This window comes from Caloenas nicobarica, chromosome 15 (assembly GCF_036013445.1).
Source record: "Caloenas nicobarica isolate bCalNic1 chromosome 15, bCalNic1.hap1, whole genome shotgun sequence".
Classification (NCBI taxonomy): domain Eukaryota; kingdom Metazoa; phylum Chordata; class Aves; order Columbiformes; family Columbidae; genus Caloenas; species Caloenas nicobarica.
The window spans coordinates 15,116,255-15,143,007 of NC_088259.1; the positions used below are offsets into that span (position 1 = coordinate 15,116,255).

A 26,753-nucleotide genomic window follows, 5' to 3' on the forward strand; every position below is an offset into this window, starting at 1 on the left:
GCTGGCTCTTTCAAAAGCCACGCATTATGGCTGGAACTTTTTTCTGGAATCACTGCGCTTTCTAGTGTAAGGTTATGCCAGTTTGTCATCCTGCCAGTCCTGTTTTCTGTCTCAGTCAGCCGGGATAAACACTTAGCCTTTCTTTTTCTTTCCCTATTACCACACCCCTTGCTTGTAACTGGTATAGATTACATCAGAAATTCCTTGCTGAGCCAGCTCTGCCAATAATTTTTGTTCTAAATCACACAAAAATCTGTGAAATGTAATCATGTCCATACTTTGGTCCAGTGCAAATACCCGGAAGATGAAAATTAAATCTTTCAAAGAGTAATCCATCTCTTACTTGATCAGTCCAGGACAAACCGAACAGCCAGAGCGATGGTTTACTGCGTTTGTGTGAACTCACGTTACATGCTGAGGCCACGGGCTGGGAATCTGCGATCTGCCAGTCCAGATGGGATTAGAAATCACTGTCACGTATGAAATGTCTGGCTCTCAATGAAATTATCTTTGAGGGGTAGGTTTATAAAGACACTTTCAACACACGTAGGAAAGGACTAGAAAAGGGCTGTATGTAACTGTACAGCTGAGATCAAATTCAATTATAGCTGAGAAAGCTGCATTTGCAGCATTTGCAGTGAACTCTTTCCCCACGCTGTTGCTCGGCCTCTTCAACACAAGTTTATTGACTTCTGCAGACTGATTACTGCTTAGGCCACATTTTTCAAAAGCAGGAGGTGGCACACAACCTTGCAGATGCCACCGCATGCCCAGCAGTTGCATTTCTAAAATCTCCGTGACCACTTACATTGATGGGATGACCGTGCCCGCTGGCAGCACCGCGGTGCCCCATTGAAGCACTGACCCCGCGTGTGCACGCAGATCCTGACACCCACAAACACAAATACAGCTCATCAACAGCAGGATTTTTTTCTGTCCTTAGCACGGTCCTCAGGCCTCTGCTTTTGAAAGACTGCTCACTTATGTCTTACAATGCATTTTTACCTAACTGGCAGAGAGAGAAGTAATTAAATTTAACAGAAACCAGGGCTTCCAAATGAAGATATAATTTTTGAAGCCACAATTTCTATTACTTTTTATAACCTTTACCTATGTTTTATGTGGCAAAGGGTCACAGAACAGATGCAGCTGCTAAACTGGGTGGTTTAGTAAATGAAGTCAGCTTCTGCAGAGAAAAGCAGAAGGAAATTAGAGGACATGAGTGAATTCACTTTAGAAGCCAGATGAAGTTTTGAGTCACTGCTGACTCAGGTAAAACTCCAATTTAATGCAACACCTCTAAAATGTAACCTCTTCTAGATAAGGCAACAATAGACAACTAGTCAAATACACTCAGAACAAAAAGGAGAAATTCTGAGTAAGAGTACAAAAATGAATCATTATTCTGATAATGTTTTTGTTATTATTGTTGCAGATGAATCTGAAAGCTCTTAGGACCCAATTAAGTTACCACAGCCAATAAAGACAAAAAGCAAAATCAGGGCAGATACTTTCCGCCTAGACACCATGGAGACGGGCACATTAGAAATGAGGTAGATTAGATAGATGAACTAGACAGACACATCTAGCTGTCCTCTGGTGCACTCATTTGTTTGACAGCCTGGAAAATGCCAACATTCCTGGGATTAAATGAAAACAGAAAATTGCATTTTCACTGCAAAGTATACACAGAACTTTGTTATGTCAGTTTCTCTTTGTTAAAATAAACTAGGGCCCAACTAGGTCCTCCCAGAGCGACCCAAAGCAGGATGAGATAAATGAAAGTTACCAAGATGCAACCACCTGAAAACCCTCACATTGCTACCATTTTACTCCAGGATATTAGTGGAGTGATAGGACCCACGCACACTTCGATACATTATTTTTTTCCTGAGCTCAACACCACCAAAAATTCTAAATTGGCCACCTTGCATTGCTGTTGCGATATCATATTTCTTTTCTACATGACTTACAGCTTCACCCCTTTATGGGATGGCCAAAGAATTTTTGTTCTGTGATGCCTTCCCCCCCCCGCCCCCACTTTGTTCTTCAATAAAGTAAAAGTAAACAAGTATCTTGGATATAAAATATAAAGAACAACAATAACTGGAGTGAATCCCCCCAGAGGTTTCTCATCCAGGTTACAGACCTGTCAGCGTGGCTTTTGTTTCAGCTCACAGAAAAACACATGCACACACAATAACACACGGTTAGCACTTGTGTTCACGTTCAACAGCTCCATATTGTTTCCTAGCGCCAGGACGTGCGTGCAAGTCCAGCGGTGTGCTCGGCATTATGCAATCTGGCAACCTCAGCGCCGGATCCTGCTCCTGCCCGCTCCGGCTCTGACAGCAGAGGCGGCTGCAGCCCCGGGAGCTGCGCGACATCCCGGTGGCGTCGGGGGGAACAGAATCCAGCTCCTTGTGACACTTTTCCCCACATAACATCACAATCAGCCAAACACATTTGTAATCTACTGCAGCTGGTGTTTCTATAATTGATAGAGATATAAAAGCCCTTTTTGCTAAAGTTGTACTTTCACTTTTTTTTTTTCTTGGGGGAGTTGTGAGAAGGCAGCTACAAAAAGCAAGCTTTAAATCTCAGATAATGTAGCTCCCTTTAGAATCCCAAGCTTAAAGCAAGTAGTTACGAGTTTTAGCGATGCAAAAAAAAAAAGGAGCTAAAAACAAACATTTATTTTACTTGATGTAGCAAAACAGTGGATTAAAAAGTTAAATCAATGCATTGTCTGAATGGTTCCTGCTGTAGCTGCAATTTCAAATGAAATAAGAATGTTATAAAAACTCGCGCATATTAGGCACATTTGGAAATGTCTCCTTGTAACTGTTCTTTAAGTGTTCTGTCTATGAACACTAACAGGTCACTGCACAGGAAATGCAAAAATATGTTACATTTTAATCAGGGCGTATAAAACACTGTCTAGAATGTTACATTGCCCTTGGGAATCTGTAGTAAGTAGAGGAACTTTTACAAAGCCCAGGTCACTCTCCCCATTACATCATTGTAAAAAAAAAAAAAAATTAGGTTAAATTATATACATGTCATGTATTAGAACTCTCCCAGTTGTAGCATGATGGCTAAGAGATGCTTATTTCCTTGGAGAAACTCATAATGACTCCCTGTTCCCCTGTACATACTTTGTATGTTGAAAATAGTGCATTTTAACTGAAGCAAAATGTTTACAAACAATTATAATGAAAGAGGACAAATATAGAAAGGAGACTGTTTGTATACTCACTCTAACAAATTTCAGCCCTTTAACCTAACACACACACACACAAATTGAAAACCTGGCTGGTTATACCTCATAGGTGATAAAAAGTGAAAGCAGGGATTTTAGCAGACATGTTTGGGAACGATTAAGGTAAAATGTCCCTAATCCAAACAAGTGGAAACCCAGATGTTGATGGCGTCACAACATCCCTCTGTCCCCCCCAAAAAAATTTCTCCAAATGATTTACCTCTGTTTAACCCAAATCACAAGTTCATAAAATCTGTAATAAGTTCACAGAAACACCAAAAGAGTAATGCAAGGGTGACTGTTTTCTAGATTAACATTCTCAGGATTTTAGTTATTTAATGTACTAATCTGGGAGGTGATACAAAACCATAAAATATCTTGAAGGCGACCTGCTCTGTTCTCACTGCTCCTGGTTCCAGTTTTATCACGGACTTCCAGACAGGAAGATTCGATTCCTATGAAAAATCTTCCATGGGGCAGCAAATGAAATAAAATAAAAACTCCTGCCCCGAGCTGCAAAGGCCCAGCATCTGCTGAGGCAAATGGCGGTTACCCACACAGCGACACAGGGACCAGCCCGTTGCAATTTGCATGCTGCAGCATGAGAAGAGATCTCAGACTAACAAGACCTTTTTATCTAAACAGATATCTGTGGTTGAAACTCCTGGCATTACTCTTTGTGTTTTCTCCGAGCCGCTTCGCTTTTGTACAACAGCTTCTTAACTGCCAGTAATTTCCAGGCTTTGTTCCAGCCTACCTGGGGCACCCGCTCCCCCGGCCTCACACGCCCAGCCTGACAACCCGGCACCTCCCGCCGCTCCCCACACGGACACCTCGCAACTGCCCTGTAGATAGCACTATTATACGTTCTATACGTCTTCCACGAACCTCTCGGTGTGCTGCCTGAACTCTTCGATGCATCTGTTTAGTCCTCGCCAGTCCAGGTGCGGCCCCGAGCCGCGCTGCCCGCATCTCCTCCGCGCTCCTGGCAGGGAATCAAGGTTTTCCTCATTGCGATGGTGTTTCACACCGGCCTCATGACCACTCCTGAGCTGCCCGTGCAGTGCCTTGGGGACAGGACATTGCCACCGCCGTGTAACAGGTGGGTGGGCACAGTTTTGGCAAATTTTAAGCGATTTTTTTCTGATTTTTCCACACAGAAGAAGGTCGCTGGGGCTGAGCGCCCACCTCGGGAGCGCCAGGCCGGGTCCCGCCAAGCCTGGAGGCTCCTCACGTCCCGCCAGCAGCCCAGCAGCCGCCCTGCAGATGGTCCCTTTCTTCCCAGCCGAGGCAGATTAATTTCCTGCACGTATCCATCCCCTGCCTGCGATGAAGCCAGTGCCCAGCCAGGCTTTTGAAAAAGCAAGCTGAGGAAAGCCAGGAAATGCACATGTGGAGCCACGCTTATTTCCACCCAGCTCTTAATCTAGTGAGAAACTGCTAGATGCATTCACTGCAAGAGCTGACGTTGAATATCATGCTCTACATTGACCAGGCAATGGAGTCACGTATACATTTTACCGCCGTTTTCTACAGATATTTGATAAGTTTATTCTCTCTGCTCATGTCCTTGCCCTTGCTTGTCTGTATTCTGCTTCCTAAATTTCCCTGCTTCCCACCCCAGGGCCTGGGCTCCAGCTAAATACACAACACAGACCGTTGCCTCATTCTCCCTGGACTGCTCAGCCCCATCACTGTCCCTGCAGCAGGGAAAGCAATCGTCCTACTTATCCCCAGCTAAAACATATTTTAGAGAAACGTAACTGAAAAAGAGAAACCAAGAACAGAGCATGCGTGGTGGAGATGGCACGCTGGAGAATGCTGTGTCACCTTCTAAAAATTCTTTGGCAACAGCAACTTTAAGACTTTATAAGTGAGACGAATTCGGGTGGATTTTCTCAGGGAAAGCAGAAGATATCTCTGAAGAATGTTCACGTCACTGCCAGAAAGCACAGTGGTCCCACAGCTTTGAAATAAACCCTGATGTACGTCTTTTAATTTTTTTGCCAAACAACATCCTACCCTAAATTTCAGGAAGAACATTTTGAGAAAGGAAACACAGATTTTGCTAGTGGAAATGGTTGCTGTGAGCAGCTCAGAACTGGAAACGTTAGAATCAATAGAAATCGAGCCTCTCAACAGAAAACCCCGAACAATCTGGACTATAGAACTGTTGAGCCCATAATATAGATGCTACTGTTTCCGTGCCCAGGGCTATGCAGTACTCCAGCATCCTTCCAACAGTGTTCTCAAGGCTTCCATTGGTTTTCTGATTTTTTCAAGATTTTCCCTGGTATGTTTCCCCTTTTCATTATCACGTAGCTGAACTTTTACCGCATTAAAGGGCTGTCAGGCAGCTGAACGCGCTGAGCCATATTGGCAGCTTATTGGCTACTTGTTCTGCCCATCCACAGCACATTGCCTCTCCAGTTCAAACAATCCATCCGGCTACAAGGATCATCAGATAAAAACAACAACAAAAATATATAACTCTGAACACAGAAAAGGTTGATGACTTGGTCTATGTTAATTGAGCTGTTTTTTCTCATGCACAAGTAAAACAATAACTGGACAAGGCTACAAAACTCAGATCTGAGTCCCTGATTCAGTCAGAGGGGCCCTTGGCCTTAAATTTCAGCACAGACTTAAAAATGGATAGGAAGTCATTTTTAATCATAAAGTATTCAGCTGCTCATTGCTGATATACACTTTAATGATGTGCCCTTAAATTTTGGTCTGGTCTTTAAAACACAATTTCCTCAAATTCAATACAAAATCCATTTGTGGATCCAAATAGTGAAATGAGGCTCCATAATTTTGTTCAAGTGCTTTTTCAGTTATAATATATGTTTGAAATACAAAATTGAAGGAGTTTGCCATGTCAGGTGACATTTTGTTAGCTTTTGACAAGAGAAAATATTTAATACCCTCATTTTTTTTTCCCTGCTCTGAATATTAGTTTAATTGTCACAAATAATTAAACGCTTATGAGTAAAAGACATCTTCAGACATTTTGACAATACATATTAAGAGATGCTTTAAGGGAAATCTGCACAGATCGGTTTTTATTTGTTATGCTAAACGATGATGCATCCTGATTGCATTTGTTCCTTATTTGTGTGTGCAACCGGAGACGTACTGTGAATGATCTGTAAGGAATAAAATGACTGTATTTGACAGGCTAGGAAATATCTGGGCAAGGATATAGGATAAGGAACCCTAAAAGGGCATTTTTTTGTGGAAGGACAATGGGTAGAGACCTTCCCTTCAATCTAAGGCAATGAAAGGTGTCAACAACTAAATTACAGTTAATAACAATAAGAAATAAACATAAATTGTGTACACAAGGCTCAAGTTCAAGGACTGTGGACCACTAAAAATACATATTGTCTCAATTATCAAAGAGAGACAAATTCCCATCCTGGGAATTTGCATACAAACTCTAATAACCTACTATTCAGAAATAGAGGCGAGCATTAATTTCCACGTGAAAAGGAGCCCAGTCCCCAGCTCCAAAGAAAGCCCCACCTGGTGATTCGCCACCAAACGATCTGGCCTCTGTTCGAGAGGGTAGCAGGTGGTCTCCCAGGTATGGCAGATTAGCCCTGTATTACCTAAGATTTATTCTGAGTTCCTGTCAATATAATGGCCGAAACGACCATTCCTGAAAGGTAATATGGTGTGAAAATAAACATAAACAACCCTTAATGAATCCATAGGCTATTACTTGCATCATATTTCTTCTATAGGCAATATATACATCTCCACTCTAGAAAAACAACGCTGCCCTTGGTCGAGGCTTAACAATTCCTGTTTGCACCAGAGAAGGAACTGAGGAAAGTCCATGGGAACTGCTTGGTGCTAAAACGTTTTGAAAATTCAGGTCTCTCTTTAGATGCCCATGTAAGGATTTAGTCTCTTAACATTAGAAGCTTAGAGAAATCAGAGCCTCAAACTTTATTACCAGAGATTTCCAACCACCTCTGGCAGTGAGGGTGGAGGAAAATGTTTATGTCCTGTTTAGTTACAACTAGACCAGGTTTTTCATGTTTCTCAGAGCGATGCATTATACACTGTCAGAAATACAAAGCTAGATCCCAGGTCTGACAAGGAAATGTAGGACAGTATATGGAGGGAAAAGTAAACGTAAACAAATTATCTGGTCCCAAAACTTATCGCTGACCAAAACTGCATCTGAGGATAATTTAGGGAGGTTAAATAAATTATCTTGCTTATAACTATCACCTAGTAAAGCTCGCTTGGTGCGTTAAAAGAGTTAATAGAGCTCTGCTTGCTCTGACTGGGAGTCCTCCCACTTTTGGGAGCTCCTGGACATGGGCAAAGTGCTGACTCCTCCACCTCGGGGAGTTGTGAGGCAGGATGAAACTTCTTCCCAGCTCCCTCCCTGGCCGATTCCCGCGTGTCCCACCCCAGCAGCGGCCACGGGGGTGCCGGGAGCCCCCAGCCCAGCTCTCACCCCGGGAAGTGCCCTGATGATAGGAACGTGACGTGTCACCTAGAGCAAGGAATTAGGAGCAAATGCTGTTTGACCTTGAGCAAATCAGCTAATACCTCCTGGCTTCAATTTGCCTTTCTGTAAAACGGGGAAAAAAATATTCTGCCTCACCGGGTTTATTCTGCAGAGTGCACAGCATTAGTAAGAAATCCTTGGAAGAAAGGTGCTAAGTGTGAAGAAATATTACTCCACTTCCTCACAAAGCACACACATACGAGCAGGAACGATGCAGCTGATCAAAAGCACTAGAAAGCTTTTCTTTTTTTTAACATTTAATGCTACAGATGATCAATATAACTACTTAGCTTCTTTCTCCTTTCACGTGTTAATTTAATGCTACTTGTACTGTGCTTATAAATGTTATGACATGGCTGAAAAACACAAGAAAAAAATAATTTTGGTAGACCAATATACCAGCTAGCATAAGGCTATGTTTCTTCCATACAGAACTGTACATCATTAAAAGATCCTGCTCTATTCTGTGAAGTCCATCATTAAAAGATCCTGCTCTTTTCTGTGAAGTCCACTAGCGCTACGGGAAGTAAATGAGTTCTTCCTATGTGAACAAAGAAAATTGCAGGCCTTAAAAATTGTGGTGGTGATTCCCAGTGTAATTCACACAAAATTATTTATATACGAAAAATTTAGAGTAAAATCTTTCTACCAAAAAAAACCCAAAATTACTTCAATCCAAATGGAGGATGAGTGATAGAAATAGGGTTGTTGTCTGCATATACCAAACTGCACCACTGTGCAAATTTTCATTCCAATCTCTTTTAAGTAGAGTTTCATTAGAAAAAAATCTTTGCTATCAAGGTATTCCAGAGAATTTAATTATTTTCTATAAAAGCAAGAACTGTATGCTGCTCCTTTTTCAATATAAATTTTGCACTGATTCCACATAAACAGACCAAATATCCCTTCAGCAAAGTTGCTTTGGGAATATTTAACAGCATTTTTTAAGTTATGGAAGCAATATTGAATGAGATTTACTACAATTTAAGGTAAGTGGGTCTTAATTTTATATGAACAGAGAGACTTAAAAAGCAAACAGAAAGAGTTCTGATTATATTGTGCTGGAATATTAGGCTTTGTGCAAAATTGCCCCTTTTCTCTTTTATATGCATAAAAACAAGCACAACAGGCTTTTCAATTAAATTAGTCTTTTGAGAGAGATGCAGGAAGAGCCAGAAAGCTCCTTAAAACTTTATTGCTTTTCATCTTTGTCAGGTAGGGATGTGTATTAAAAATGACCTATTCTTTCCAGTACACGGTCCTTCCTGCAAGTTTTTTCTTCCTGTTTGACCTATCAGTTTTCAGAGTTTCCCAAAATGGGAAAGGAAGGGATTATTTGGACTAGTTTTCCCTATATACTCAGTAGTTTTTGCTTTCCCGTAGTCATCTAGAGCTAAAGATGCTTCCCATAGTCTCTTCAGCATCGAGAGTAACTTTAATGAGCCTCAGTATCATTAGACGATAGCGGTTTACAGAAACCAGGGAGAAAAGACACAGAAAGGAATAAGATACAGCTATAATGGATACAAGCCTTGGAGATGAAAGAAAGAAGTCAGCATCTCATTTGCATTAATACAATAAAAATACAGCATTAATGTTACTAGTTGTAATTTTTTTTTTTTTTTCAATAAAGTTGAGCCTGATTATATCTGAAAAAAAAAGCAGGCTGTGCATTCCTTGTAGGTCTTGCAAGTGTTTAGGCTTTAAAGAACAGTTACTGACTATTAACTTCCTAGATCTAATTGCCACTGAAAACAATCTCCACAAAACTTCAGTTGAAAGCCACTCCTCAAGAACCCATGGTCTGATCTCTCAAAACTGCTTCGTTTATAGCAATACAAATTCAGAGCTACTATTCACGTAATTCCACGCCATCATTATGTATTTTGTTTACTGGTATTATGGGTGTGCACATATATAATTATATACGCAGACGCATACAACAGTTCATCATCAGAATCAATCAAAAGCAATATTGACAATCTCATTTATTCAAAAATCATGAGGCACACCCTTAAAAATCACGAGACTAGATGAAAATTATGAGATTCTAAAAGCAGTCACTTTGAGAATCATGGCATTTTTCTTCTGGCATAAGAACTCTTAGGCTGCACATTTTCAAGCTCCTTAGTTCTCCATAGGAAGGAGTTTAAAATATGTTTTTCTTTTAAAATGTATGCTTGGCATACTGAATCACCCAACTTCAGGAGCTGGGAGTTTAAAAAAAATAAACACTAACAAAGGACTTTCAGTAGACACAACTCCTAACATCACAGGAATTTGAAGATTTGGGCAAATATTGGTGGAATAATCAAACACTGCTCTAAACAACTGAGCTTCTCAGCTTGTATTAAAAAAACCCCAAACAAACAGTGCATCTACCTCCCAAGCAGGCACTTGTCTGTCCTTTTTGCAGGTGTGCGTGTCTGCGTACCTGAAAAGGATCTATTTCCAATACATTTAGGACTGTTTGTTCTATTTAAATGTGGAATTTTAGAAATAGCTGGCACCATTGGGTGCTGCACATTACAAACTATGTATTTTTCACAATCTAATCTTGTCATTTGGAAGCTATTGTTGTGACTTTCTTTTTCCTAAGGCGAAGAGGGAAAACATTTCTTTTAGGGAAACAAAGATTCTCTTCATTTTTCTAAATGAAACACTTAATGCAACACTTAGATCATAAGACCAGTTTTTCCACTTCTTTTTTGCCTGAAAAACCTCACAAGGTAACGGATGAAAAGCCAGCAACAGTTAAAGAGGGATGTGTAAATCTAATGGGAAACAGTGTGCTTCTATGATGTGTTTCTCCTTGAAACCTTAAAAAATACACCATTCACTGTCAAGGTATTTCGGAGTTGCAGAAGCCGTTATTATAACATGGTAAAAATGACTCAGTGCCAAGATCCAACAGCCTCAAATGGAAGGTCACCTTAATGAGAAAGAACTGATTTTAGTCCCCTAAAACTATATGGAACTTTTAGGCTTCCGATTTGCAAAACCATCTTCATGCATTTACTTGAGAACTGCTGTCTGTGTGCTCAATGTAACATTGCACATTAAAACAGGATTCTTTAAAAGACTGTATCATCACTGGTATCAAGAAACAGTGTTTGATAATTAACACAGAGAATGGAAGCGTGTTTGAGGAGTGAAGTAACCCTCGAAAGCAAAATATCTCTGTCATACAGACTTCAGAAAAGAATACCATGCAACCACTAGTAACACAAGTTACAAGCAGAATTCTCCCTAGATTTAAAGCTTAGTGGTAGAATCTGGTCCCTCTTCAGAGGTAAAACATTAGTAAAGAAACATGTATATTTAATTTTGTAGCTGAACGGCCCAGTCTTACATCGACAATCTCTACACAGGCCAGCTACCCATTGAAGCAAAGCGCTGAGTAAGAGCTGCAGAACTGGACCCACTCTCATGTAAATTATTGTAATTAAATAGGTAATGAAAAATCACTGCTCTTGCACGAATGAAATCTAGGACTTCAGCTGAGAGTGTAATATGTTTCCAATTGACTCCTGTATCAGATTCGGAAACAGATGAAAATGTCTCTCTGCTCGCATGAGCACGCTTTAGAGGTAAAACTTCACAAATATTTTCATTTTGCGGAGAAGAGGGAAAAACAAAGGCTTATTTTAGCAGTGAAGTCCGTAGGATCCCGCTTTTTTAAGGCACAATATGGTACACACGTCTCAACCCGAGACGCATTAAATAGAATTTGGATCATTTTACTTTGCATTTGCTAATAATATGTCATCCAGTAGAAGAACCAGGCCTTATTCTCCCCTCCACTAGCTGACATCATATTTTTTTTACATTTGAGCTCTTAAGATCTGCACAATAGCTTAACACAATAAGTGTTTAGCCTCTGGTTCCAACTGTAATTGATAGAGTACAGTTCCATTCCCTCTGCTGCTGCTAAGTTGGGAATTGCAGCCACAGCAACTGACAGCATTTTTTTTCCCGTGAGTCTGGAGTTGCTCTCTGGGAGTGATGTCCTCGTCGGGATGGGGAGGAAAATGACGGGAGAAAGGCTCATCCCGGCCCCGTGCTACCGAGGAACTCCAGGGACCTCTTCTAGGGGAAACAGCTACTTGAGGTGGGTGCTACTAATGAGAACAAAAATCAGGAGGAGAAAGTGCTGGGAGGAAATACCAAAATCCTGCTATTTTGAGGAAAACAGGCTTTTCGATTAGAGAGCACCAAAGAGAGAGAGCATTTATGGAAAAGAATTTCTGAAAAAGAACATGTTTTTTAAAGTGCTATAGAATAGTGTCATTTACTGATGGAAGCATCTTTTAAATCACTGTCGCAGGGGCTGAACTCTTGATGAGCCCCAGTCTTTATATAGCGATAATATACCGAGCTTTGGTATGTGAGAGTAAAATGGAAATAAGGAAACAGTAACTAAAATGAATGCAATTTCAAATCGTCCCATTCAGGCCTGAGTTTTGACATGGCAAAATACATAGCAGCTCTGACCTTAGTAGCCGGTTCCAGAATTTAACACAGATGGCGACTAATTTTGGTGCCTCTTTAGTTGCAAAAGTACCTATTTTGGAATATATTTCATTAACCAGGATCTAAAGGCTCCTCTTGTTTGTGAACACCTTGGCTTTTTTGTCACCTGTCAGCATCGTGATGTGCACTCTAACTGAAAGGTTCTGAGGCAAGAGCTATTTAGGTGGTTTTGATGTGCACTTGCTTTTCTGGAGGATGTTTAAACAAAGCAGTGCTGCCATTTCTACCGTTTCGTTCAGTACTGCTTGCTTGGAACCTGATTCTATTGCCCCTGTAATAAAGGATACAAATAATACTTGAAAAGCCACAACAGTCTTGGTTATTAATACATGTATATATCACATCCTTTCATCACAGAAACCTACATATTGGACCTCGCTGGTCATTTACTCTGCATTCCGAAGAAGCAAAATTTCACTTTCTAAATATGTATCTGTTTTAAATAATCTCCCACTAGGAAGGTGCAAACTGCAGCTTTAAAGTACTGACGGCTAACCGTCTTCTGTTTGCTGCTCTGTGAGGACTCTTCCAAAACCAAAACTGTGTTATTCGACAGATCCACTAAACAAAATAAATGCAACCGATATCTCTTCCTGCTGTACTTTTCCAGAGCTTTGGTTCTTAGGTAGCCTAGTGGAGCCGGGAGAGAAAGAAAAGAAACACGAAATTGCAGCCGGAAAAGGCGTTAAGTCCTGATTCCTCTTTGCAGGTTTTAAGAAAAGCAAACTAGCAATTCATGATCACAAAATAAAATATGCACATTTAAACAAGCTGCAGGGGAAAGGAGAGTTTAATCCAGTGAAATTGTGTTTGAAAGCTATTTCATACCCCCAGGAATAAAATCTGAATAGCAATTCTGCTTTGCTCCCACCCTTTTTCCACCCTTCTGTTAATATATTACCATTTGTTATGGAATCGTTACAAGACTTCTACCCCAGAGGTGGCTGCATTTCATTGAAGGATGAAGTACTTTCTGGGCCTGAGTCTCTTCTTACTCGCAGGAGCAGCCAGTACTCATTGCAACTGCACTGATGCTGCTAGTAAAGCTATTTTTGATTTGCACCTGAGCTAGAGAAGAATCAGGCCCACAGTTTGTAAAGCCCTTTGTGATTCATTTGGGCGAAAGCTACAACACAAATGGGTTGTTTATTGTAAACAGAAGTATGATACTAACGCAGGCGCTGACATAAAGAGCTGTAACTCTCTGCCTCAAGAATTATCGAAATGGAAATGACGGTCTCTAAAAGGAATGACGATTCAGCCCTGGAAAGATCAAAATGCATTTGACATAGTTTCGGTGTTGATGTGAAATAAAGCGTCTTTAAAAGTGTAATCTGAGATCAGAAATCCCCATCATCAAACATAAATAGTGCCCCATTTATCCAATTACATTACCTTGTTTCATTACAATGGTCTGTAATATATTTCTTAGGAATACAAGGCTTAAAATTAATAATAGAACAGGACAAAATTGCCATGTATATATCTCTAGATAGATTTTCATCTAGCAGCAGGACTTCACTTCTGATTCACTCGCTGGCTCTCTCTAACCTTTACATTATTCATTAATCAAACTAGAAACCTGCTTTCAAAGTCTGTGCAGGGTAGTAATTATTTACAGTTGTGCATAGTATTTAATTTTAAGCAATGACAAAAGCAGGCATGTCCAGAATCATAAGGCTTATCATTTTTCTTCCAAAAGAGATGAACTATCTAAAGAAGCTAAAAGTTGCAAACTTCTCTTCAATATCTCTGCTGCCATCAAGACAAAATGCAGTGCAACTGATACCTTTGAACTTGTACAACTAAAAATAAATAAAAGTGAAAATTAAGTAATATATAATGTATTAACTCCTTTAAATAAAAGGAATAAGGAGCTTTGCTATCAGCCTTGATGAGCGAGTCTTTTCTTAGTGCACAGTCTGTCTACTGTCACTTTGAGGTATTTTTCACCATACAAAACAGAACCTCAGTACTATCCCTGCAAATGAATGTCAGTTTTAAGAACTGTATACAACAGGCATGTCTGCTCTTTGAAACCCCCTTACCCCCCACAAACACAACTTCAAAGCAGGAGAACTATTGCAAATGTATAAACCTACTTCAAATCAGTTACGCTGGATGAAACTGGACTGCATTTGCAGTATTTTGCTCACCTGAAACAACACTGATTTGAGGACAAATACAATCAAACAAATGCACCACTGAAGAGCAATGCACGTTTTGTGATGAGAATAAGGAAGGAGAGATGTTATTGTGGTCACTCAATGTTCTGCCTCATCATTAAGATTCTCAAAAATACTGTAGCATTCTGGATAAAAATATATCTTACTGTCTTCTCAGCAGGGAAATCCCGGGAAACAACAGTCTGGGCTTTGCTCGCAAAAATTTACTTACTCTGTAGCCTATGTTTCTAAAAAAGAACAGGGTGTCCCTTCTACGAAAAGATACTACGTGCATTCCAAGGGAAAATTCTACTTTGAAAACAAAATAAAATGAAGCCTCATACTCCTGACAGAAAGAAAAAGGGAGCAATTCTAGCACTGTCACTGTGATGATCAGCATCCATGAAAAAATAGCTATTTATCCTGCAAGTTGAAAACGTTAATGCCTTGTTCAGATATAACCTCTTTGTGAATAAAGCAATAATAGCAACTCATCAGAGAGTTCTTCCGAATACGTATCTATGTGTATATATATATATATGAATTTTTAGCTTAACTGTTATTTATGGTTAAAGGGGATCTTTGCTTGCCAGGAATGATACCAGCAACCTACACAGGTACATTCATTGGTCACGTCCCAAAAGACTCTGCCTGCATACTATTGTCCTATACCTACATGAATATGCTGAAATGAGTAAGTTTATAAAAGTTATGCATGTCCCGGTTTCTCTGAAATAACATTTGCCTTTGAATGAATCCCAAGCACTACTTTTCAAAGTTTATTCAAGTATGCCACTAAACTTGCCCATACATTTTGTCCCACATATAATACGCTACATCTAGAAAATACTCAGAAGGGAGAGGAAAAATTAGTAAACCTTTTTAAACTAAAACCATAAAATATTATTTTTCTTTAGAGAACTAATCTGATGAAGGACACAAAGAATAAAAGAAGAGAAAAAAAACCCGCCTACATTAAAAGCCAAACAAGATAATAATTGTGCATGTCTGGCTAAGAGAATCTAGAGGGCAAGCCTTACGTCATTGGCACTTGGGTTACCATGGTGAGTGATTTATTGATATATATCAAGAATGAATAGATCAAAGGCAGCAAGATGACAGGTGATCAATCAAATGTCAAATCAAAGCTGGCAATCAACTGGAAAGCTGATTTTTCAGTGGGTGGGTCTGGCAGAAGAAAAATGAACTTCCATATTGCGCTTCCCAGAAACAAAACCCCACCACACTATTAAAAAAAAATAAAAAGCAATTAAGCAGCCTGAAAGAAAACTCTTTGAAAAGATTTACTATACAGGCCCACTCATCTGTTTCTTTTTCTTGGCCCCCAACAGCAAAAGAACACCCTACGAACGACAAAACAACACTTCCAAAGTTGCAAACTATTTTCTTCTTCTTCAAAAAAAAAAATTGCAAAACCACTTGGCATGTGCGAATATATAAACTCGGCAACAAAACAAAAGAAGGATTTGATCTGAAAACGTGGATTGTCTTCTAACAGTCTGAACGTTTCATTTTATTTCCTGTTGCAATTTTCACCACTGATGATCAAAGGCTGAACTTCCCCACCGGGTTCATCAGCAGAGACAGTCCCTGTACTATTTCAGGCATACACAACACACACACACACACACCCGGCCGGCATCGCCACCAGAAACACGGCGAAATAAAAGATTAAACACACCGACCCACTTCGCGAAACACACGTTTTAAAAACAAAAACCGCCAGGAAGGCGGGGGGGGGTGGAATAAGAAGAAAAAAATAAAAATACTAAAGCGGGAAGCAAATGGAAGGCTGCTTTCGGTTCGGGAAGGGGAAGGGGCCGGGGGACAAGGGGAGCCGAGTGGAAGAAAGTTGGGGGCAAAAGTTTCGGCAGGGCCGGCGGGAGCGGGAGCGGGAGCGGCGGGGAGCGGGCGGCGGCAGCGGCGGAGGGGGGACGGGGACAGCCCGTGTCAGAGTGAGGATCTTGGCAGTAAGGAATGAAACCGGCTCCGTGGAGTTACGAAGGGAAAGGGAGGGGGAGGGGGGGATAAATAAATAAAGATCCAGCCCGGAAAAGCAAGGGTGACCCTAAATAATAATAAAGATGGGGGGTAGGATTGGAAGGAGCAGAGACAGAGGCTGTGTAAGTGGATGGCTTCTCCTTACCTGCAGCCCGTTTGGGTGCTTGCTGTTTCCTCCTTGGCATCGCTCTACTTTCTCCAATCTCACTTCTGTCCCCAGATCCGAGAGCCCTGAGACGCTCCTGAGTCGTGTTTCTCTGCCTCTGCCTCTCAGCTGCTTTCCCCAACACCCCCCTCAAGCCTCCCCTGCCCCCCTCCTTTCCACTTCACTGATAGGAACCTGTTTGGTTTTTATTTTATTTTAGAGATCTAGGTTTCTTTCTCTCTCTCTCTTTTTTTTTTTTTTTTGGTTGGCTTTTTTTTTTTTTTTTTAACTGTTGCAACACTTGCTTTGCTTTGATTCAAACATCCAAGCTCAGGAGCAAATGAAAGGCGCCCACAGTGCCAGAGAATGGTAATAAATAAATAACAAAATAGATATGTATATATTAAAAAAAAGGCAGCTCTGGAAAGACTGTGGGGCTGGCTGCTTCCTCCCTTTCCTCTCCTCTCCTCCTCCTCCTCGCAGAGCTGTATGGCGGAGCGGTGCCCGGGTGTGCGTGGTGTGTGTGTGCGTGCGTGTGTGTGCGCGGAGCGCTGCAGGTTCCGTGCTGTCAGATGCCAGGCAGTGAGTGATATGGGAGAGGACAGGGAGGCTGCGGGTGGAAGGGAGAGCTGCTGTTCGCACACGCACACGCGCGCACACACACACGCGTGCACACACACACACACACACGCACGCACAGGCAGGGCGAGGCGATGCCAGCAAACATCGATCCACTGAGCAAACTGAACATTAACAAAACTCCTCCTCCGCGACCTGATGACAGGATGAATTTACTCGCGCAGGCGGGCGGCAGCGCGGGGCGTTAAAGGGACAGGGCGCGCCCCTGCCCCCGGTGTCGCAGCCCCGCGTCACCACCCCCCCACGCACTCCCATCATCCCCCCACCCCACGCGAGATCACCCCACGCAGCCCCCGGAGGGTTTGTTCCCCTCCGAGGGTTTGTCCTCCGAGGGAGGGCGCTCGGGACGGGGCGGCAGCGCCTGGCGCCCCGTGTCACTCGGGCGTTTCCACTGGAATTCCGGCGGTTTAAGGCAACGAGCCCGCCGCGCGTGGGAGCCGCGGCTGTTGCTCCCCCCGCCTCGCTGCAGCGGCGTGTGACCGGCCATTCCTCAGGTGTCGCTGGGGCTGGGGACACCGCAGCCCTTTGTCTTCTGTCATCTTCATCCTCACCCTGGCGGTCACCCCGCACGCTTGGTCCTAAATGCAAAGTTCGGTGAAGTTCGGGTGAAACCCAAGGCTTCGTTCGAGGCCCTTCTGCGGTAACAAACGAGGCACCAGGGAGCCCGGGAGCGCAGGGTCAGCGTGTCCTGCTCAAGCACCCTCCATTCTCCTGCTTCCCCCTTGCACCTGGATTTAGGGGGATTCAGGTGTGTCCATCAGGTGCTGCTGTGCCCTCATGGCAAGCCAGAGTGTGTCCATCTGACCATACAATTTGTCACCCTTTCAGAGACCCCAACTGCCAGGCCAAGGAGGGGCAGGTGGCACTGGAGTCTTGAACGGTTTTGTTCCCCAAGACATGTGGAGGTAACTTTCCCTGCCCTGTTTAACCACTTCATTTTTTTTTCCACAGTTGCTCTTAACACTGTGAGGGTTTAAAAGTGATTTTGGGGGTGAAAGGGTAATTCAGTTTCTCTATGTTAATTATAACTTGTATAAGACCTCTTAAAAGTGGATTTTGCAACACTCCATAGCCTGCTCCCAGAGTTTGCTACGGAACAGAGTTCTTAGATACTTTTTTTCCTGTTTTGACATTTGTATCTTTCTACTGAAACTATTTGGTTTAATAGGAATAATTTGCATCCCTCTAAAATCAATCTATTAGATCGGGCTCTGTTACAAAGCAGCAGCAAGAGCCACTGTGTCATAGCTGGTGTCACTGGAGATCTGCAAACCGCAGTCCCGCAGCTCGGGCAGGGAATGGGTTTCCATGGGAAGACCCCTGAGTGACCTTTGTATTTAGCAGCCTAATACGAGATTGTGTTTGTGAAAGTGCCCACCAAACTGATTTCACTTAAATTACTTGATAGCCTTCCCTGTACGAACCCTAGCAATTTTTATAAGCAATTTGAAAGTATTTATTGGTGCAAGCAAATGCTTGCTTTGAAAGATAAAACAGGATAACACTACTATAAAATACTCATTTTTCCACTTCTGCCTAGCATAACTCACTCAGAAGCGAATAGCTCTGCTTGAATGAGTCACAATTGCACAGACCTCTTATACCTGTGTGTAAGATCCTGTTGGTGCACACCAGGGCGTTTCTGCTCTGCCTCCCATACAGGTGGGTGTAGGCACAAGGCCAAGGGGGCCACAGCTCTCAGGGCATGGGGGCGATTATCCGGGCACTGCGATGAGAAGAAGTGACATGCTATCTAGTTTGTTAAGTGCGGCACTGGACCTGGGTAAGGTAGTTCAGGGGCAGCGTGCTAAACCAGGATTTTCACATTTCATCCTGCTTGGATTTGTGATTTTGAACCCTTCATCTTCTGTGTCTTGGTTGCCGAATCAGAAGAATGGAGATACTTCTACTTGGTTTTATAATTTCTCTCCTCCCTGGCTGAAAGATACTGGACCTCTGATTCAGATAGTTTGTTTATTATGAAGAATTGTGTATTAAACACTGCTTTAACACAGTGATGTTTTTATTAACAATTCTCCCAAACTGTGGGACATGTTGTAATGTGTTGGGACACTAGCAGGCATCAGGAGGGGGGACAAATGACAGAGTCCTTTAAGATTTTAACCTCTCCATCTGGGATCTGCTAGTGTCGTGCAAGTTGAAAAGATACAAGATCTAGATGTAAGCAAAGTAGTGATTCACTGTAGCCTGGGATCAGCAAGTAGTGGCTATTGTTCTCCGGAGTTGTGGCTTAAATCCAAATGCTACACACTGGGTATGGTATTTACATCAGTGGCGTTTTCAATCTCAACATGCAAGATGAGAAAGTCACTGTTTTAAATAGTTACTCCTTTGGGAAGGGAAAATTGAGAAGATGGACTTCTGAGTAGAGCACTAGTGAGATGGCACCCTATCCTCGGTGATAAATGGGAGCATTAACAAGGCTTGGTCGAGAGGAACCCTACAGATTTATGGCTTCCTGTCTCCACCAGCAGATGCCATTATGGCTGACAGAACAAAATGCCTTTCAAGAGGGAACTGGGGTGGGATTATGAAGAAGGGGGAAAAAAGCACGCAGGATCTGGTGTCCATTTTTATCCAGCGGTCAGAATTCGCTGATAGGTTTGGATAGAGCTGAAACTATATAGCATTTGTGTGCTCTCTGCTTCTGTTATTTATAACTAAGTTGGTGAAGGTCATTTAGCATCTCTTTTAGCACAGGAAGAACCCATAATATTTACCGAAAGCATTTTTGCACACTTGAAAATTAAGAGATAATAAAATGAACAGATAGCACTGGAGGCTTCCTTGGCTTATCCAATGGAATAATTTTGATGGGTGCTTAATGTTTACTTTGGAAATGTAGCAAATGATTCTGAAGTTATATTGAATTTTATCTATTTTTATTACATTGCAGAATAATATTTCTCTTCCCTGACAAAATGTTATGACCAGTAATAGCAATGGCAGTTATGCATGTTCAAAAAAGAGTAATCAAATCTCATGCTTCAGGGCACGAGCTGAATTCCCCACTGGGATCCAAAAGGAATTTTCTCCCCCCAAATACAACAATATACAATCAACTAGGTATGTTCTTATAGGTTTTCCAATTTCTTGGTTAGGTGCAGATTACATGGAACAATAGTGCGATCTGGGACGGTGAAAATCCTCTATTGCTATAGCTTTGGGCTGGTTTTGCTCTGATTTTTCAAAATAATGTGTGTGGTTTATTGTGCATTACAGCAGAGTTTACATTTTTTGTGCACAATAAAGGGCCAAATACGCTTCGTGTACTTGACTTTGATAACAGTTCCCATCATGAATAGTCACAACAAACTCAGCCGTGTTACTTGTTTTTGTTGTCTGTCTTTCTTTCTGTGGCTGCTATGCTGATAATTAAATGTGGGTTTTTTTCTTCCCATCTTTTTTGTTTGTTTGTTTCTTAGAAGTTATATATGTAAGTCCATAGCTCATCTTGAATGAAATTTGGCTTGGAGTTGATTGCCCTGTTCATGCTTTGCCTACCACTTTAGAGAAAGAAAAAGTGGATATTCTGACAGGTTCTACAAATTAAAAAAAAAAAAAAGAAAAAAAATAAGAAAAAAAAAGAAATTATTTGGGTTTGATAAATGAAAATTTTAAATATGTAGTAATATTACCAGCTATTGATACTGTCATCTTCAATGTTTACTTTCTTCTTGTTCAGAATTACTGGGGGGAAAAAAAGTATTTTAAAAATTTTGGGATTATTTTGAAAGAATCAACCTGACAGGCAGACTGGGGACTCCTTACAGAAAACAGAGCACCTTGGGAAGTTGACCAGTGCAGTCCCTCTGCCCATGACAGGATTAAATATATTTGGTTCACTCTTGAGGCACATTTGACCACATGATTCAACAATTCATCTGGGCAAACTATTCCAGTGGCTTAAACAACAGAAAATTTTCCTACTATTGAATGTTTTTGGAAACCTGTCTGTTTCTTCTTATAGTGTTCTCACATGAGATGGAGAACAGTTCATTTCCTTCCCCTCTGCAGCAATTTTGAATATATTTGAAGACTTAACACATCTACTCACCAAACAGCCCTGATTTCTTCAGCCATTCCATGTAGGTCATGTTTTCTGGACCTGGCACTATTTTCATTGTTCTGTGGCTGGACAACATATGTTTCAAAGTGCAGCGCCAAAAACTGGATGCTGTATTGCGTTTGAAATCTTCCCAGCACCAAGTGGGATTACTTCACATGTCTAACACATGACACCCCTGTTTATACGTCCCAGTTTGACATATGCCCTTTTTGCAACAGCATGACACCGTTGACTCATGTACAGCTTCTGATTCACTGTAACCCCAGATGCTTTCTTGCAGAACTGCTTTGTAATCAGTTGTCCCCATCCTATATTTGAGCAGCTGATTATGCATCAGTGACAACTTTGCACTGATTCATCTTGAATTTCACCCTATTTTTTCCGACCGTTTCTGCAATTTGTCAAGATGATTCTGTATTATAACGCTGCCTTCAAAGGCTGTTGCCATTCCCCTTACCTTGCTACCACCTGCAGATATCATGCATAATATTTTCTGTTCCACTTTCTAAGACATTAAGAGTATCGGATATTGCAGGGCCCAGGACCCGCTCCAGGTGTTAGTCCAGCCTGACAATGGGCCGTAAAGGTATAATTTTGGAGTACGATTTTCCGACCTCTTCCAGCCCCCTGCAATGATGTCATCTGGAGGATATTCCATAGCTCACCTATGTGAGACTTACGTGAGACAGTGGTAGAAGCTCACGGAAGTCGAGATTAGGTACGTTTTACATAATCTATCCTGAATAAATCCATATTGTCTGTCGTTTATCTCCAAAAACCTTATTCTAGGTTCTTATTTGATTCTTTTGTCCCAGTATTTTTATATGAACAGAACGTAAGAAGACCCAGTGGTCCCTTCCCACCCTTCCATCTTAAAGACAGCTGCTGTGTTTGCACTGCTCTGAGCCTTCTGGAAACACTGGTGCTTCACAGGTCTTCAGGGATGGTCACTGGTGGTTCTGAAATTTTTCTAAGATGAGTTTAATGGCCTGACCTTATCTATGTGCTTTCTAAGTGCTCTTGAAATGCTTCTTCCTACTGTAGCCAGAGGTCCCGCTAATCTAACAGTGGTCTTGATTATTTTTGCAATCTGATCACAGCTGATTCCTGTAGCGAAGATGAAAGTAAAAAAGGCTTTCTTAGGGTGATCTGTCGAAAGCTTTCTCTGCTGAGTGACAGATGTAATCTTTCCTAGGTCTTTTCCTGCATAGCGCATGCACTTACCAAACACTTTCTTCTTATTATGTTCCTTTCTAGTTGTATCTCATTTTGTGACTTTCTCTATTATTTTTCCCTGTGTGTTCATGGTCACTAGAAGGAACTCCTTTCTGCATGTCTTTCACATTTAGACAAATACTTGTTTGTTTATAGAATGTATATTCAGGGTTTCTTTTGCAGAAGCATTCCTTGCCATGCTATACAAGTCTTTTTCCCTACAAAGGGGTATAATAGCAGCACTGGGGCAAAATAATTTTTTCCCCTTTCAGGCATTTCTCTGCACGCAGTTCAGTTACACCCCGTTTCGGGGGGTGGTAGGGAAGGTTAAATTTCACCTCCTGGGATGAAATCCTGATATTGCTAATAATTTATACTTTGAGTAACAGCAGGCAGCATTTCCAGAGACCCTTGACTTCTAATCTTCAGCTAAAGGATTCACCCTTTGGCTGCAAAAGAGGCATTAGAGTTTGCACTCCCATCTAACTGCAAAAAGTAATGTTTTGTGGCCAAGTAACGAGAATTTAAAAGAGTGCAATGGTTTGCACAGCTCTGGCTGCAGCTACCTTCACCAGCCACATCTGTGGTTCATCTTCCATCACAATGTCATCAGCTAAAATACCACATAAGATCTCATTCAGAACTATACATAAGGCTCACCATGCATTTTTTAACTATGACATCCTATTTCCAGAATTTATAATTCAGACTTGCAAACCTCCTGCAGACTGAAACAGCCTGGAAGCTCTCATTTTAGGAACTGAATTTTCCTTCTTTAAATCACAACAAATCTCCAGTTTAAAAAAAACAACAATAAACATGCCACTTTTTCTGAAATAAGCACAGCAACACTGTAATACCATTTCCCAATCAAAACAGCAAAAGCAGCTAATTGAATTGGTGTGATCTAAAAGTTGTTCATACTGTGATCCACAAATCTATTTTCTTCAGTGGATTTTGAGTTAAGTCCCTAATCAGCAGGCACATTGGACTAGTGGAATTATTTTCTTTTTAAACAAATAACAATATCTTCAGAATTTTTTAAAATAATAACAGTCCGCTGGAACTGGGCAGGAAATGGACTGTAGTCTCAGAAGAGTCCTTGGAAAAAGACATAATTGAAAAAAAAAAAAAAAAAGAAAGAAAAACTAGAACTCTCATTTTTAGGACGGAAAAGCAACATCAAGGTGGCAATGTTCTTCCAAAACATTTTTCCTTAAGAATCATATTTAGTTGAAAAATACGTCTTCATAGATTTTTGCAAATACGCTATGAATGTTAAAATTATAAAATGGACACGTTTCATGCAATGCCTGCGCAACCGCTGAATGCCTCCCTGCAAAGCAGAAGCTTGAAGATGATATCAGGGGGGTTTTTCCCAAGTGCGTCGAAAAAAGGACTGTGCACTGCTGTAATCGGGAAGGGGAGAAATTAAAAACGCAAGGACTGGATATGGCCCTTTCTTTCAGAGAGCAATCTTTCGAAGGAATCCTGTGCCCGTAGGAAATTCACACTTGGAAAGGTCTTGTTTGTTAGTTGCCAGCAGCTAAGAGGTTGTGAGGTTGTGTCTTCTGGAGGAGGCACAAAAGAAGGCAGAAGCAGTTTTCTTTTGGGAAGCAGAGCATCTTTCCTCTTTTGAAAGCACTAAGGGGATGGGAGAGGCCAGGCCACTCACAGAGACAGGCAAATAAATACGGGGGGCTCTTTGGTGCTGTATTTCTCTCTTCCTTTCAAAGACTGAGTAACGATCCAAATGAAGAGAGCAGATAAACTGTGCAAAATGTGTTGCACCGTTGACAAAACCAGATAAACATCTACAGGAAACTTTGGGTTAGAAGCTGCTTGCCCTGAGTAGAAGGGAAGGCGAAGGTCTGAAGTTGCTTTAAAAATGGCTATAGCAGTGTCGATTTGACAAAGTATGCGAATACCCCATCTATCTGGATAATTTCATAATAAAGCACCAAGTCACCATGGTATTGGGATGTATGCTATCCATTATGCCACAAATTAATTGTTTGTGCAGTGTAAGCCTATTCTTTATTTTATTGGTGTGATTATTTATTATTATCATTTATAGTCAGAGAATAAAATTATGCTGGCAATTGGAAAAACTGAAGTATCTGAGATATTGGGGGCTAAAATGATACCGGTACTTCCTAGAGCCTCTAGTATTCCGTCTCTGACAACGGTTGGGGAAAAGGTAAGCTGCTAAATACTTTCAGAATCTGTAATTCTCTGTGTTGCCGCTTGTAATAAACCGTGTCACCCACTGAGCCGTACAGGGATTTTTTTTAATGTCAAAAAAAGTGAAATGAACAAACACAGTTTACACGCACCACACACATCTGTTTACTAAACAATACAGAGAAAATTTAGCTGAAATGCTAAAGCCACTAACAGGGACCAAATGCTTAATATGATTTTAGTTGAAATGTAATTTTGATAAAACAAGAGACAAAGATTTCATAGAGCAAAAAGCAATAATTCTGTGTGAAAACTAAAGGAAGGCCAAAAAAAAATTAAAAATAATTTATTGTTTGGTTGGTTGGTTGTTTTTCTCCAGAAGAACTGCCAAAAAATTCTGAACGTTAGTGAAAACATTTGTGCACCAGGCCCAGAAGAGGTTGCTCTCCTGGGTGGGACCCTTGGCTCCTCTGCAGGTGTTGCCAGCAGACTCCGCAAACCCCTCACGAGCTGCAGCTGCCCAAACCTGCAAAGCTTGAACTCGGGACCTTTCTCCTGATGGTTCCTTCCTACCTTCTCATGCAGATCCTCTCTTGGCTGTTCCTGTATGTGTCTCTGTCAGGTAAGTGGTCATTAGTAATATTTTTCCTTGTGTTTCCTCTGGTGTCTGGTTTGAATATGTGTTGTAGAGTAGCTTATCTGAAGGGAACAATCTCTTTCATTTTCTCCACAAGTTGAGAGCGTAACCTGCAAACTCCAATACCTAACACAGGTTGCTTAAGCCCGAGGTAAGTGCTCATCCTTAGTCTTTTGTCTGTAACCATCATGCAAATTTCTTTGGGTTAAATGAAGTGTAGTTTTATCAGTGAATTGCGTACAGTTGCAAAGCTGGAGATGGGAATCAAAGAGCATTCTGCATAAATGGCTGAGAGTTACCAAAGAAGCAGACCAGAAACATTACAATTTTGTAGAAGTCTAAAAAGTAAAGAATAAAGACTGGGAGACAAAGCAGGGACCCTCCTTCATAATTGGCAATCTTGGGAACAAAGAGAATATTTAGAAATGATAAAGACTTATTGCTGAGCAGTAATAATTTGTTTTGTATTAAAAGTGTCAAAAACAAGAGTGATAATAAACCTAGAAAACTAGGGTTTGGTGGTTTTTTGGGGGAAACTGGAGGCTAAGAGTGGAGCGGAATAATGTATTTATGCTTACTGAGGTAAAATGCTGTGTAGTGCTCTTTGATTTAAAAAAGAAAAAAATGTAGGGAGTTTTAATCCGATTAGAATATTTTTTTCTTTGTTCCTAAATAATGAGGCATTTCTGAAGCACCTGTGTCGTCGCTGGCAATATTCCTTGCATCATCATGTGCCGCCTTGCACCTGTTACAGAGGACACACAACGACTTCTTACAAACCCTTAGTCTTAATTGGGGTTGTAGATCTCCAGTTCAGGTGCTGATCCAGCCCATCCTTGGCTTATGGGAACTGCCGAGTCTGAGCCTGGGCATTAGGATCACACTTTATTCCCCTTGAAATGAGCCTCGTTACTTGGTGCTGGTTAGGAAAGACGTTTGGTTACGTTACTCATTCCTGCCTTGCGATTGTGATCGTTGTGCAAATGGGCAAACACTTGCATGTTCACAATATGCCTCCGTTTCTGAAAAAGAAGTCTGAGGCTGTTCAGTTTGGCTTTAGGAGTCTTCCATAGAAAACAGGATAGTTAATGGGGGAATGGAATTCTAGTTTTGTGGAACAATATTACAAAAAGAGACATCAAGCCATTTTAATGGAAATTGAATGACACTTTTATGGCCTTTCTCTACTTCTGCTTTTAATATAAACTGTATAGGAAATACAGGTGAAGGGGAAAAAAAAGCCCACCTGTCAAAATATAGCTCTGTTTGGTTACCTCTGTCCATGGGACAATTTTAGTAGCTTGTCAATCAGTGGGCTGCTAAATAGCCT

At 41.3% G+C, this 26,753-nt stretch overlaps 1 protein-coding gene across 2 annotated transcripts in view; it reads right to left on the bottom strand.

Annotated features, from left to right (window-relative positions):
* The window catches only part of TSHZ2 (teashirt zinc finger homeobox 2), a 216,641-nt gene extending 199,881 nt beyond the window's left edge, over positions 1-16,760 (bottom strand). For both annotated transcript variants that reach the window (XM_065645595.1, XM_065645594.1), the window contains exon 1: positions 16,659-16,760. In XM_065645595.1, coding sequence (XP_065501667.1) covers positions 16,659-16,698 — 40 coding nt within the window. In that variant the 5' untranslated portion in view covers positions 16,699-16,760. The remainder of the gene's footprint in view (positions 1-16,658) is intronic.
* Between the last annotated feature and the right edge of the window lie 9,993 nt (positions 16,761-26,753).